Source organism: Cygnus olor, chromosome 1, assembly GCF_009769625.2.
Source record: "Cygnus olor isolate bCygOlo1 chromosome 1, bCygOlo1.pri.v2, whole genome shotgun sequence".
In the NCBI taxonomy this organism is placed as follows: domain Eukaryota; kingdom Metazoa; phylum Chordata; class Aves; order Anseriformes; family Anatidae; genus Cygnus; species Cygnus olor.
The window spans coordinates 116727899-116743480 of record NC_049169.1 but is presented as its reverse complement, the minus strand read 5'-3'; the positions used below and the strand labels follow the sequence as shown (position 1 = coordinate 116743480).

At 35.7% G+C, this 15582-nt stretch overlaps 1 protein-coding gene across 1 annotated transcript in view; it reads right to left on the bottom strand.

Annotated features, from left to right (window-relative positions):
- The window catches only part of TRAPPC10 (trafficking protein particle complex subunit 10), a 42344-nt gene that overhangs the window by 3807 nt on the left and 22955 nt on the right, over positions 1 to 15582 (bottom strand). Inside the window, exons 11-21 of the mRNA XM_040545443.1 lie at positions 14957 to 15048; positions 13632 to 13772; positions 12303 to 12415; positions 10631 to 11145; positions 6714 to 6855; positions 5427 to 5585; positions 4091 to 4320; positions 2960 to 3060; positions 2358 to 2484; positions 1531 to 1701; positions 291 to 468 (exon numbers count right to left, since the gene is read on the bottom strand). Coding sequence (XP_040401377.1) covers positions 291 to 468; positions 1531 to 1701; positions 2358 to 2484; positions 2960 to 3060; positions 4091 to 4320; positions 5427 to 5585; positions 6714 to 6855; positions 10631 to 11145; positions 12303 to 12415; positions 13632 to 13772; positions 14957 to 15048 — 1969 coding nt within the window. The remainder of the gene's footprint in view (positions 1 to 290; positions 469 to 1530; positions 1702 to 2357; positions 2485 to 2959; positions 3061 to 4090; positions 4321 to 5426; positions 5586 to 6713; positions 6856 to 10630; positions 11146 to 12302; positions 12416 to 13631; positions 13773 to 14956; positions 15049 to 15582) is intronic.

Here is a 15582-nt window from a genome sequence, read left to right as displayed (position 1 = left end):
TGCTTTAGTTATTAAACTGTCTTTATCTCAGACCATGAGCATTCTCACTTTTACCTTTCTGATTCTCTCCCCAGTTCCGCTGTGAGGGAAGTGAGCAAGCAGCTGTGTGGTACTCAGCTGCCTACCAGGGTTAAACCACAACACTCAGCCTAATTAAATGAAAACTGCTTCACACAGGGGAGCCATGCTTACACTACCAGAATATATGTCATAGAAGCTCTAGCAGATTACATTATTGAAACAAAACTACCGGAGAATTTTGTCAATATGCCTAAGAAAAATATTCTTACCTTCATACATAAGTTTTGTTGTGCAATATCCATCTGATTCTGTTAATGCTTCATCTCTGTCAACCTCTGAGAGGTCAACAAGTCGGGTGATGGACACCTCTAAAGAGCAGAGTGAGCCCGTTTTACAATACTCTGTCCCCAACGGTGGAAAAATCTCAGTTTTCACATGGTACAATGTCTGTAAGGAAAAAAAAAATATTGTTATCAAGCAAAAAAAGGCATTTTACATGTATTTAAACACACCTGGACAATTGAAGCAGTCTGAACTTAACTTTGCATTTAACATCCATGTTCTATTACATCTCCTTAATGCAAGATTCAGTTATAAGTAATCCTCGCTTCATTATATTGCTAAGTAAACCCAAATTTGATTCAAACTATTTTTGATACCAGCAGCAAGTACACAAAAGAAACACTGCTTAATACATTCATTTCCCTTAAAAAAGATCCAGGGAAAGATGCTGATACAAGTGCCAAAAATGTTAGTGACATGTTGGTAGGTAAACAAATACCTTGTTCCTCGGTGCCAGTTTGTCATAAGCAGGTAGGAAACATAGCAATGCTAAAAACAGACCAAAGGGTTTAACCCAATGAAAGATTTCTCATTTTGCTACTTTTTACCCAAACATCAAACAGGGTAACACAAGAGTGAATTTAGAGATGAAATTAAATAATGTTGATAGAATTCCTTTAATGGGAAGTCATACCTGGCCTAAGCTTCCTAGCTGATCAAAGGAGTAAGAAGTTTGTCCATAAGGGAAAAGAAGAAACGTTTAAGATAATGGCCTAGCAAACCTTAAATATTTCATTAGAGGAGCTCATCTCAAGTGATACAAAAACAATTCAGATGCTTACAATAGCAAAGATGTTTGAAAATGGCTATTTGTTTTAGAGAAGACTGTCTGAAGTCACCAGAGAAAAAGTAGCTCAGTAGTCTAGGGACATTCTCCATAGCACAAGCCCAGAGAGGGGAAAACAAAAACACAGAATAACACCAAAACAAGGAAGAAGATCAGAGAAACTCACACAAGTATTGCTCTCCCCCTATCCCATTCCAGGGGTAAACATATGGTTTTACCTTCTCTTCAGTTTTGCTGTTCAACTACCTAGCTTTCCAATGGCTCTATGTAAGTATCGATCTCATTGTGTAAAGCGAAGTTTTAAAACATATTTCTTGACTTACCTTTGCATATATTAGGAAACCATATTCAGTTAATATGATATACTTACAAGTACTTACAAAAAAATTTTCCACTTGGAACTCGTAAGTGAACGGCTTCAGGGTAAGAGACTGTTTTTCAGAGGTAGCTGGACAAAAGCTGACTGAAAACAGGCACTGCAAGGAGAGAGGGAGCTCTTTTGTCCACTTCAATTCCCATACAAAGAATATTGATTGCTTACTATATATGACCTGCAAGAAAAATTGTTTATAGTATTAGCTCTTTCCTTCCTCTGAGAAAGAAATGGAAATACACGTGTACATACACACATTTGTATGTTCTGGCATTAATACAGATTAAAAAAAACAAGGTTACCTGGTTAGTATACAGTAAAACAGGAAAAATATGCAACCAAAATAAGTACTAATGAAATCTTTTAATTATATGTGCATTATTAAAAGCAGAGAAACATTTCACTGTCAGAATCAGTGTTTCAAGAGGGAACACTAATAAAATATTTTTCACACTTACTTAAGTCATATTTAATAAAGATATTAAGCATGCCTGCATATCCTTTTCCTAGTCAACAACAATGAGCAATTTAGCCATGTTCATACAGGGCTGAAAAAATTCAATGGGGTATTTGCTTTTGTACAAAGCAAATGGACTAGTTTGAAAACTTACCTAATATTCTCTGTATCTTTTACAATTTAATCTGTCATCCACAGATTTAAGTGCCTTCTAAAGCAACTTTAAGAATCAAAATTACTTATACGACCACAAAGATCTGACCAAACATCAGTTATCATCTTTACTAGAAAAACTATGTTTAGAAACGCTAGTATTACTAGCAAGAAGTTTCATCTAACCCTCCTGTCACAAGTTCACAAATGAAGAGAATCTTTACCTGTTGAGAATCAGGGTTCAGAGGTACCAGCTGCAAATCTGTACAGTCAGCAGAATTTTTTAGGCTGTTGTCTGAAAGCTGGAAACAGAGTTCTGACAAATTCTGTATGCAGACTTGAACATACTTCCTGAAAAACACGTCAGTTTGTTCAATTTGCTACCAAATTTGAATATTTACAGTTAAAAGCATACATGTCCATAAAATTGCTGTCAAAGTGCACAGCTCATAAACATAAACAAAAACATAAAAGCAAGTGTATTTCTTTCTTGCAGTCTTTTCTCAGTATTTATTAATCTGTAGAAATGAGGCTGTAAAACACCCTCTTTCTTATTAAATAAAAACAAATAACTACACAGAAATTAGCTAGCTTGGTTTCTGTTGTGGTCTTATTTCCAGAATAACTGAAACCATATAACTGAAATAACTGAAAACTGATTTAATTGTTATGAAAGAGCACTAGAGAAAATATGCAAACTTTCAGTGCAAAGCTGTGCAGAACAGAAGCCCAATTAAAAAAAAAAAAGGCCAGCTATAAATATTACTTATGAAAATCCAACTCTGTTTTCTAAGAAGAAACAATAAATACTTAATGAGTACATTACCGTTTGCCAGCTGACAATAAGGAATGCTTGGCATTAAAAGGTATGCAGAATGTTAATGCAATAATAGTGGAATAAATTGACCAAGGACAATCAATGGTTACCTAAAGGAAAAAGGAACAAAAGTTTTTTATTCGCAATGGTCTTTGATATAACGATTTTATGTTTCTCCTCATTTCAAAACAAATCTTTGCTCAGCAAGTGTCTACATCTAATGCATCCAGAAGGAAAAAAAAAAAAAAAGAGAAAAAATCAGTATGTCAAGAACTAATCTGAGAAAAACATTAGTCGTTTGTTGTTTTTTTTTTTCCTGAGCAGGGTATGAAATCTCGAAGAAGCTTTTCCTGTAGAAACTCATACATCCAATTTTGAAAACCAGAAATAAAGGAAGGTGCATAGAAGAAAGAAAAGATAAAGAACAGCGACAATATTAATAGCATCTTAATACAATAATCTGGTAAAAGGTCAATATTAAATATATTGCTGTAAGAACTATTAGTGAAATGTCTTTATAGTACTTTATTAAATATAAGCTTAAAATATTTTAAAAATATATTAAATGAGTATTTGTTTCAACTTTAAGCAGCACACTTAACTAATGAGTTTGTCTTGAAGTTAGGCTGCCATTCTTCCAACTCTAAAGCATGTACATTTAGGAACATATTTGTATATGCAGGGAAAGAGAGGGCAAAAAAGTATCTTTTGTCACATTACATTTTAGTAATGCTAGTCTGTAGCTATTCCTTTTTACCCTGCTATTCAAATACAAGGTTTATGATTTGCAAGTGGAAGCAGTATCTTTTCCATGAGCCAGAAGGGAGGATTTAAAGACCACCATGCTACCTTTCACAAAGACACAAGTATCATTCATCCTATAAAAACTGAGACTATCAGAACATTAAAACTCAGAGTACTAAGGACTGGAACAGTTGGGCACATAGTAAACAGTGTCTATTTCTGCTTATAAATTCTTTACATTTATAACATTTAGAATGATTTTTGTATTTACATTTTAAGGGAAAGTTAGTTCAATGCAGGCAGTTTTTCCTGCCACTACCACCACTCATATTTTGTGGAGTTCATGCCCCTGTGATCAAAGAGATTTCATAATGGAAGTGTTAAATGTCATCTTACTTTTTGATCAACAGTAGCCATACAGTTGTCCTGTTTCTGCTTCTCTTTGTTTTTTCTGTGAACTTCTTTATTTGTTGCATTTTCTCTCTCCACTGCAGATTCTGTGGCTGATGGTAAATACATGACTTCTAGTTCAAATTCAATCACATGATATGCAGGAGCCACTGGCAAACTGATGCTTGTAATCTTTTCAGAAGACTGAACCTTTAATGATGATTCTGAGATCTTTTCTGTAGTTGTGTAGAGTGGGGAGAAAAGTGATTTTAAGACATTCATCCCTTCCCGATTTTCATTTTAAGTTGTAATTACGAAAAGTTAGCTTTTTGGGCTGGTTTCTGTCATTAAAAATACATGGTACCACAAGCATTTCCTAGCAAGACCTTCATGTTTTCAGAAACAATGAGAAACCATGTTACGTAGCTCCCTACTACCCTTCTCATATTAACTATAATCCACACATCTTAAATGCCACCGCTGTTCACAACTTCTCAATAGCAATGCTGTATCCTTCTCAAACTGCAGGAAGGTAACCACCACTTTCAGTGTGGCAGTCCCTTCCAATGTTCAAGAAAGGACTAAGAGGACGACTTGGTAACAAGCTTCCAATTAGCTAAAGAGCTACTTCAGTCTATCATATGACACACACTGTAGTTTTCACAAAGTACTGCACCTCCTTAGTCTCATAATCCATTTTTACCTCAAACTTACAATTTACTGAAACACACACATCAGTGTTCTTAGCATTCATCATGGATGTTTAATACTACACACAGGGTGCATCTATATTGCCTATTTTAATCTTAATTTTATTATGTCTCTTAAGACCATTCTCCCCATTTATGTAAAAGTTAATTGTATTTGAGCAACCAAGGAGACAAAACAGCATCCAAGTTCAGGAGAGAAAAACAAAACCTTTGATGTCGTGTGTTTAAACGTACACTGGCTAAAGGAAATGTTTCATTTACACAGAGCACTAAGTAAAAACTTAGATTACTTCACAATAAAAATGTGATGTCTGCACAGCCTGCACAGTATAAGCTCACCACAACACATTTAGAAATCATAAAAGATGCTCACCTCAGCAGCTACTTCTCTATACCCACTGAATTTCATCTATGAAAGAAAAAGTTATCCAGCTACACTTGCTGAAAAGTTCATAGTACTACTCTGAGGGTGGAAGTTTAAAACTTTTCTGCACTGAAGTACGAAGTTGCAAGTCCCTAAAATTGATCTTAATAACACCTACTGAAAAAAACAGTGTCATTGTTCTTAATGTAGCTTTACTTCAGGGTTACTAAATTTTCAGCTATTTAAAGATTTTTACTTGATCATTTACCCCTGGTGTTGGAATAGATCACTGCCTTGCTCTCGGGATGGTACAGAATAGGCATGGCATCAGCGTTACTGAGCTGCAGAGCATCCCCACTCTTCATGCTGTAATGGCCAGTAGTCACTGTGAATTTCACTTTCTGTGGAATACCAGCCAAAAGGCTATCTGAAGAAGAAAGCAGAAATTGTTAATGGATTCCAGAACTCATTTAGTAGATGGTTACAATGCACCCCTAATGTTTGCTAGTAATGCATCCAAGCAATTTGTCACACATTTTTGGGTAATTTAAAAGTTTGGGGTTTTGTGTTATACAATGTTAAGCCGTCCAAAACAGAGTGGGTTTGGTCCCTCAAACTGAAACCACCTGTTTCTCCATGCTGTGTGTCTGACCTAGGTTTTGATTAGCTGACTTACATAATACTTAGCTATGACAGCACAGAATTCAGTAAAAGATACAATCCCAAATAATGTACTAAGCTTTCTGCAAAGTTCTCCAGGTTGTAAACAGCTTTATATTTTTGCATCTATGGTGCCAGTCATACGCACATGCTACATTTAAATAATCAAGATAAGAATGCTAGCATACCCACAGATTCTCAAATATCTATCTGAATCAGAACTATCACATTTCATCAGTAGCTAATTTGAATAATTCCCCTCTCCCCTATATGCCTGTCCTTCCCTCACCACATATCACAACCCCTGTAACTGAGATGATAGTGCAAATACATATTAACTCAATTGCCTCAGTTAATAGACTGAAAACAAAATCACTATTAACTTCAGCGTATAAAATACAATAAACTCTACAACAAGTAATGCTCAGCCATCCATGAAACCAATGGATGAAATTCAGTATTAATTCTAATAACTTTATATTATAATCTCCAGCAGAGAAATCCAATTCTTACAACATATTTCTGAAATACCAGAGGCAGCAGTGTCACAGAACTAACCGATCTGTTCAATTAAAAATCTAACTATTCAGTTCTCCTAATCCACGTGGGAACTCAAATCATACCTAGTATCTAAGTGACACTACACATTCAAATTTGAGCCAAGTTCTGAAATTAGTTGTTGAGAAACTAGGCATCATTGACATCATACTTGATGTCAATGTTTGAAATAGTTTGAAAAATGAGATTTGATTTTAGACTGCTAGCTCAAAACCAAGAGTAAAGCAACATAATTCTGAAAAGAAAAAAAAAAAATCAAGACAAAACACTTAGTCTAGTTCCAATGAGAGTATAACAGAATTTAACAAAGCAACTTCAGTGTAGCAGTTGTACCTACCAGTCAATGGTTCCACTTTTAGCTGGGGCTCCTGAGAATATACATCATACTGCACAATTGGATAAATATGAAGAAGGACAAACTGTACTTTTCCCACTGAAGTGCACAGTTGCCTGAGTGTGTACGTACCGGGTTCCTTGGCCTTTGAAGAAAACATTTGAATGGCATTTTCAGCTTAGGAAGTACTTCTAGAACAACCTTGTCCTCCACTAAGGACAAGTATTTTTTCAGCTTGTTTCTATCAGACTCTTTGCATTTGTAAATTACAAACCAACCAACAGAATCACTCTTTAAGTGCCAAGATTTTCACAAAAGGTGTTGCAGAGTGCTGGCTGAGTCAAGAGATAACATGTACCAGTAATCAGAATAGCTAACACAGTAGCTACATGGTCAAATTGTTATTTGGGAATGGTTTTTGTTCCCCTCCTTACTCCCCTCCCCATGCCACATACATTAAAATAGTTACATTTAAGCGCTGAAATTATATTTACCAAGTAGTAAAGCACTTATTTGGCTAACATTCATAACATCCTACAACATTTATACAAGCCTTCAGCATAAGCTATTGATTTCACACACCCACACCCAGCCCATGAACGCTTACAAAAAAGTAATACATATTTAATTTCAAACTCTTCCCTTGCCCTGTATAATGTGACTCTATATGTTTTTACATAACATTATAAAAAGCAAATCTGTAGCACTATCATCTGCTAGTGTATTTATTCTTGATTCTATTTGCTCTCAGCTACTACTGCTAGGGAATAGGAGATGTTTCCATGTGCCATTTTACGAAGTGTAATTCATACAATACATATTGATGCTGGGTAGAGTTAAATCTAGAGTAGGATTAAAAGTTATGCAGAAAAGTTGCAATGACTTAACATTAAACTTCACTTACACGGTTATTTACAAAGCAAATCCTGGCTGAAAATCAGTACTATGCATTTAGACAATACAGTCACTAAATTTTATCCCTTCATTATTTTACAAACAGAAAAACACGATTGAAGTCTTTTGTAATACATGCATACTTAAAACCTCAACACGGGATGAAAATACTGGTCTGAAGAACTTTAATAATGCTTTCTGATCTCTTAAAGCTGGAGGAAATACACTGAAAGGGATCATGTGGAAGATTACTATCAATTGACATAATATTAATAATCAGTCTGAAATTTAAAGAAAGAATAATTCTCCTTTTGCATCTTAGGAGTACTGTAATTCCTCGTTCTGCAAAAGTAGTGCAATTAAGCACTACTTAATTAGAAACAAAAAATGTCACTGAGATTTTAAAAAAAATGTGGTAAATACTACAGCTCAAATCTAGAGAAGTTTTCATCATGTTGTCTAGAAATATACTGTCCAAAGTCATAAAACATTCCAATTTTCCCTTTCAGGACAGGTAAGTCATGCTTTGAACAACTTCATAAAGGTAAGTAGGATTCATACTGAGCAGTTTTCCCATAAGAAGTTCCTTCAAGAAAGAAAGGTTGGGAAAATAGTTGGGAAAAGTTATCAGCATAAGGCTGTCCATTCTACAATAGCATGTAGAACAAGGCAAAATTAAGTAGATCTATATCTAGCTTTTCATCCATCTCTCTTCTTCTGTGGCTTCAGATTGCTTCCAGTTCCTACTATGCCAAAGTGCCGGCTCAGATCAGTCTCTAATGGCTTTCTTAAGGCTCCTTCGCCTGAAATCAGTTCTACATACAAAGTTATTTTAAAGAAAACTACATCTCCACCAAATTACAAATCCCACTAAGTTGTTTCTATTCTTCGAAAGATTAGGAAACCTTAAAAAAAAAAATGAAGTCAGTAGGTAGTTCAAATGACATCACTGCCATTTCACACTGTATCATCAGAGACGAACTCAACTTCCATCCTTAGATACCTGTTAGCTACTTAAGGTCCATAACGTGCATGTGCACGTGTAACAAGGACATCTCTCTAGCATTTTCTGCCCCAGTGCCTCGAGGAATGGAAAGGCAAAGTATGCAAAAGCCTACAGAAAGCTTCACTCAGCTTTACTCTGAATAAAGTTTGATGAATAGATGTAAATTAACAGTGTAAGAAGAGGGGGATAAAAAAGAAATTAAACATGGAGAAAGTCTTGGGCGTGGAGCATCTAAAATATGCTAAAGAAACCTCCTGGCCAGCTCTATTAAGTTATTAATTTTTGGTCGTCAAAAGAAAGAATGCAGATACTCATTTCAAAATTATTTTTTGTTGTTGTTTGTTTTTGTTGTTTTTTTAAAAGGTGGGGGGGAAGCAAAGCTAATTTAAAGCAATTGGAAAATACCACAGCATGCAAGCATATATGCTGCTAGCAGGCATATATACCACATATGACCACAAAAATCCTTTCTTCAGGGCATCCATACCCTTTCCAATACGTAGATCAGATAATGTTCAGAAAATGAAGCAGCTATGAAACACCTGTTACATTCCTCATTCTGTTTCCCTCTCTCTCATTAATCATGCAGGTACTACGCTGAATTTCTGCGTTTTCTCACACAAACTTTTTCTACACTGATGTTCATTACTGTAGCATTGAGCTCTACTAGATATTTTCCTGTGAAGAATTACAGAGGTGAGGGAGATGGTATTTAAAGATAAAGCAAGGCACAGAATGACAAGATTTTTGAGGCCAGAGGCTCCTACTTCTGGAACTTCAAACAGATGGTGAAGTCTTGCTTTTGAGAAGGCTTGGCATTTTACTTGCTAGAACTAAGCTAGGAGGGAAACGCCTTTCCTCGTTTCATTAAGCAACAACAGTAAAGCAACAAGTGAACCACAGAGCAGAAAAGTAAGAGGTCACAAAATGAATTAAGCATTTAAAAACGAATTAACAGAACCCAAAAAACCACCACCCCACCACACAGACGCACACACCACGAAAAATTACCCACCCCTACCCCTCAAAAAAAAAAAACAAAACAAGAAAACAAACACCAAAACGACCAGGAGTAGTAAGTAGAAATCAGCAGGCCTTGGGTACCATGCCATCTAGCACTAGCAGTAACGTAACGCGAACAGAGATGAGCACTACTATCCTTAAATACTTCAGCAATTACTAGGACTACTTAGCTTGCTGGAGGAAAAAAAAAAGGAAGGAAAAATGGATTGCTTCAAGTATGAATCTGACTTCGAAGGCACGTGTAAGTGAGGAACTGGAGGAGTTTCATAGATGACATTATATGGCAGAAACACGACTGGGAGCCATTTTCTGAGGGTGGCATTTAGATAGTGTTCCCATTTTCACAGGTGCTACAGGAAACTAAATTTGCAGGAGTAAACAGAATCCTTATGTTCTTTATGTTATGTCCTTTCTCATTCATTGCATGATTAAGATAAATAATGGGGCAATTTTAATTCTGACATCTTCTAAATTCAAATATTTAATGCTGCGCTTAATTTTGTCATACTTTTTGCAAGTAGGATGTTTACTATATCCACTAAATGAAAAAATATTCTACCACCTTCTATATTGAACAACAGGCTAGTAAACAAATTTAACCACACAGTCACTTACTGAAGGCTAGAAAATCCTGTCCCACCAAAATATTTTTAACGTTATTCTGAATAAGCTTATTGGCAAAGGCAGACTTGATGAACAGTGCATTATCCTGTATATGAATTCATCAGTTTAATTTTTGGCAGCAATAATCAAGATGTTTAAGTTTTGGAAGGCTGACTCACGATTACTAATAGGAGAGTCACCAGTACATTTTGGCACAAAACCAACAGCCCTCTTTAAAGGGAAATTATGGTCTAGGGCAATGAAAAGACAGCCACAAGGAGGATGGCAAAATGTAACAGGAATACAGGTACCACTTGCCAGCACTATGCTCTTCCTCAACCAGTGCTTTCAGTTCTTTCACAAGTGTTATGTTCACTCAACCATAAAAACATACCTGAGTACTGAACGTTATTTTATTGACCCCTGGTTCCAGTATCAAGTTGTGGCATTTTAACATGTGAGCTCCATCTTCCAAAGTCACCCCTGAGGGCATATCCAGAGAACTGCTGCTCTCTTGCCTTCGTAGTAGCATGTGCACATTTTTGCAGATAATTCCTGCTGTGTTCAAAGAGTTATCTGAGGGACTTCGTTCATACATTTCATATAGCTCCAGTGCTGGCAAGTTGTTTCTTGACAAAGGAAATCCTACAACCTCATTTGGAAAGCTGATAACGCCATTGGAGGTTTTGTGCTTAGTGAGCCACTCAGCTGTTTTTCTGTAATTATTCTTCTCAATGCTGAAGTGAACATGAATAGCAATCTGATCCACTTGGACAGGGATGGGCATTTGGCTCAGCAAAGTCAACTCAATAGACAACTTCCCACCCACATGGACAACAGCATTTGGAGGGTCAAAATGTAGAGTTTTTAACTGTGCAAAGGAGTGCATAGGCAATATAACCTTTTGACCTGAAAAGGTAAAAAAAAAAAAAAAAAAAAAAAAATCAGGGATTTTATTCTCTTCCTATGTTCCTGGGGATCAGCAGATTTTCCCCCTCAAAATTTAATCCCTAAGAATTAAACTGATCAACAACTTTTCACAATGAATCCTTTTCATTTCATTCAGCATTTCACAAACCAATACTTTCATATTTTATCTTGCATAGAAACGAGATTTAAGATGCTGGGATTTATTTTCTAACAATTCATCTACTACCATTTTACTACTCCTTAAGCTATTGAGACAACTAAGTGAAGAGATAGTATCTAAGTGGAAGTTTAACATTTCAATACTACATAAATTGTCACAGATGAGCACAATGGCAAAATTCCCAGAGCACATAAATAAAGAGCAAATACAAGCCTAATAAACTAACAAATCAGATTGATGCCTTGAGCCATCAGCTTTACCAGATAAGAGTCTTTTACTTTTTCAGATTAAAAACGAACAAACAAAGACACTGAAGACAGTACCAAAACTTAATGCTTCTCAGCATGTCTAGAATAGTATATGATATATCCATTCATTGAGAAAAACTTCTGCATAAAAATGAAGTCTTCAGATCTATAGAAAGTGTTCTATGTGGATTATGACCAATTTCAGAGATAAGATATTAATGAAGCAGAGGAATGTATAAAAATAAAAAGCAGTATGGTCAAAACAATAAGCTGCAAGTGGGTGGCAACAAATCTAACATCAGAAAACAAAATATCATCACAGAGCTGCCATGTGAGCTGGCATGCAATATCATCACCTTGCATGCCAGCAATGCAGAGTCAAAGTTTAGTAGCAATTGAAAAAAACAATACAAGGGAAATTATGAGCTGCCAAAGCAGACAAATAGGTATGGTAAAATAAAAGCAAAGCAGACAAACAGATGGGCAAGGTGAAACAAAAGCCTCCTGGTATTCAGAATGAAAACTTTTAATTACCCTATCATCACTGCATAGCCTTAATTATTTCAAAAGTTTTATAAATGCTCTGAAGATGACAGGAAAAAGCACCATGTTGGTTCAGAAGTCATACACAAGGCATTGAAACCAAAGAAAAAAGCTTTTCAGTCTGCTTTTAGGGAAATATCAGATTAGAGCAGCTTAAATTTTATGCATTTAAGAACCAGACTTACCTTGATTCTCTTCTTGCTGATTGGCAAAATCTAGTATTTCTTGGCAAAAGCTTTTGCGTTCATCTTCTGTTAAGTGGTTATCACTAGCTAAAAGACTGCTTGTTTGAAGATAACTAACAAAGTTAAGGAAACATGAGGTAGCATGTTTTCATTACATTCAGAAATTTGACTGAAAACAACAGTTCAAGTACTGCCTTTCTAATCTTTAATATAAGACCTGCCTTCACCATCACCACATGCTTCCATTAGGAAAGAAACAATGGAAGATTTACTGTCATCTGAGATCACTGCACAATCTCTAGTTTTCGCAGATCTATTAACTTGTGCAAACTTCCCCCCCAAACTCCCACCTAAAAAGATCACTGAGCATTAAAAGTTCATTATTTGACAACAGATAAATGAAGCATGCAAGTTAAAGACCCAACTTGTTGCATTACACTGCACATTTAGAATTAAACAACCTAGTTTTTGTTTAAACAACCAAGTATTTGTTTACTTTCCAGATTACTCCGTTGAGAAGCTGCTAGCTGTTACAGCCCCATTTACCATACTACGTTATAAGGCATTCCTTATACTTTTGAGTGCTGAGGATGCGCTAGTGCTCATGTAAATGCAGAAGACTGCAGTATTACTGGCTCAGATTTTCCGAGAGCACATGCAGAGAAGCAGAAAAAAAATAGTGTTAAAAGTGATTTTACAATTTTCTAAAAAGGAACAGACATTTACAATGTCTATGTCTAGCTCAAAAAGAAAAGTCCAAAAACAGTTACTAAGATCCCTAGTACTGTCACTTAGAGACTAAAATGTGAGCTTTTAGGCTAACAACAACATCAAAAAAAAGGGGGTAGGATCATTGAATCAAGTCTTTCCTTGAAACTTCCACAAGAACCATCCTGCATGAAGAAGTCTGTTAAGCTGAACACCCCAGTTGGAACACCCAAAGAAATTCTATTTAAAACTAAGACACCTCTGAAAGCAGTACACTTCCTACAGAACAAATAGAAAAAAATGAGCAAAAGGAAGAAAATTGGAAAAAAAAAAAAGCTAAGGCCAGTTTGCTTCCCTCACACACAGAACAACATACAGACATATTTAATACAGGAAGTAGCAACCATATGCAAAAAGTTTTAAGTAAACAGAAGTAAAAATTCAAAAATAAATAAGTAACTCAACCATCCCTAAATGAACAGCAACAATGGAAAGAAGAAATAGCTAGCTGTCTGATATTTAGCAGTCTCTACCCTTAAATAAAATTAGAGATATGTCAGAAAAATAAGAAATATAACTTTATCCAGTCTTGATTTTTTGGCTCCATCTTTTAAAGGATACTTTTCTATTTGCCCAAGGTGTTTCTGACATTCTGCTAACTGTTTTCTCGTATGCGTGACAAGCAGTGCCCAGCCCTCAGAAAGGTAAGTTTTCAGTGCTCCTTGAAGATAGATCTCTGCCTTCTGTGGACCTTTCTTCCTCCTTTAAAAATAAACAAATGAATACAGAGCGATACAAGTGTCTTTGTGGCCACTGTCTACGCATTTTTTTTTAAAAGTGGTTATGGGGAATACCCTATACGAATGCAGAACAAAATGCAGCAAAACTATTCATTTTGCTAGTACCATCTCAACGTCTCGGCCTACCTTTCTGCAAGCCATTTAAGCAAGCAGAACTGCAATTTGTCTGAACATACCACGGCAATGAAACCTCATATACAGATCTATCACAAATCAGAGTAAGTGAGGCAAACCTCCCTCCCACAAGTGCATTTTCACGATAAAGTCATTTCAAACTTCTGACAGGTAACTAAAATCATGCTTGCTCAACAATTTTAGAGCAGGAAAATGCTTTAATGAAAGTATCATTTTATCACTACATAACAGTTCCATGGTAGTCTTTAAATCTGATGCTATCCCCTCAGGTGAAAATTAATTAATTTAGGAAAGTTAATTTAAGAGAATCTATTGTGGGCAAGAAGTTCAGACTGGTTTAGTGAACCTGGATGAGAAGCATGCCCAAAGACAAGAGCACCCAAAAAACAAACAAAAAACAATCAATACTCCCAAATTCTTTAAGATTAAAGACAGAAAACCAACACAGGAGGGTCTTCTAGTGGAGTTTAACAGCAGAGAAACACAGAAAATGTATTTAGAAACCAGGAATGAAATCACAAAGTTTCACAGAGGGGGAACTAAATGTTTTGTAATAAAAACCTTCAAATACAAAACTGATAACTCTCAAAAGAACATATTTTCTGGCTTTTAAGTATACATGTACATAAGTGTGTCTGTGTACATTTAAGAAGAACGTAAATTCTGAAGCAAATCAGAAGTCACGTTAGAAAGCAGGCTACAGTAAATGCAAGGTTGTGTCTTCCTCCTAACCCTTGCCTCCTTAGCAGAAGATCAAGATAAAGAACATAGGAAAGTTAAGGTATGAGTACGAAAATGAGGTGAGAATTAGGGTTCAAAATAAAAAGACTGACAGGGATCTCATCTTCCCCTTGCCTCCCCCCATCCCTTCTCCAACACACACCCCCCCACAAAAAAAAAAAAAAAATACAGGGGGAACTTAGGGTATGTCTGCAATAAAAAATACTTTTTAAAATTCCTTTTGAAATACAGGTTATTTTCCTCAAGTATTATATTCAAGCTTTCATTTACATATAAAACTCTGCCAAGTCCTTTCCAACAAGCTTAGCTGAGCGAATTCTTCCAATATTGGTGTACATTTCAATGGTGGCATGGGACAGATCCTGTTAAAAGACAAAAAGATATTATAAGCTGTGTATTTTTAGTAGCTACATGATATTTCACATGAAGTCATAACCAGTAACTAAGTTACTACAACAAAATTACCAGAACAAGTCACTTTTAGATAACTTATTGCCCCCAAGACACATTTTTGAGAGGTTTGCAACATACCCATGTTATAAGTGGCAAAAGAAAATAAAAGTGTATTAAAGATAAGATGAGACAAGTCAAAAATAAGAAAATACTCAAGAAAATGCACATGTATCCTCCTGTCTTTTTTGAAACCACCTGTTTCTCAGTGACTATAGCCCGTTTTGCTCTTATTACATGAGAGCATAGTGTATGCATCATTCCAGGATACAACACGGTGTAACATATTTAGCAAAATATTAGAGTGTATCCTGAAGACTTGCAGCTAATACTTCAAAAACAAAATGAGCTACATACAGTACATGATTCTTTCACTAAAGCTGTACATAATACCATCAAGTTAAATGCAAAATACTAACCTACATTTGGAACAATTACTTTCCCAA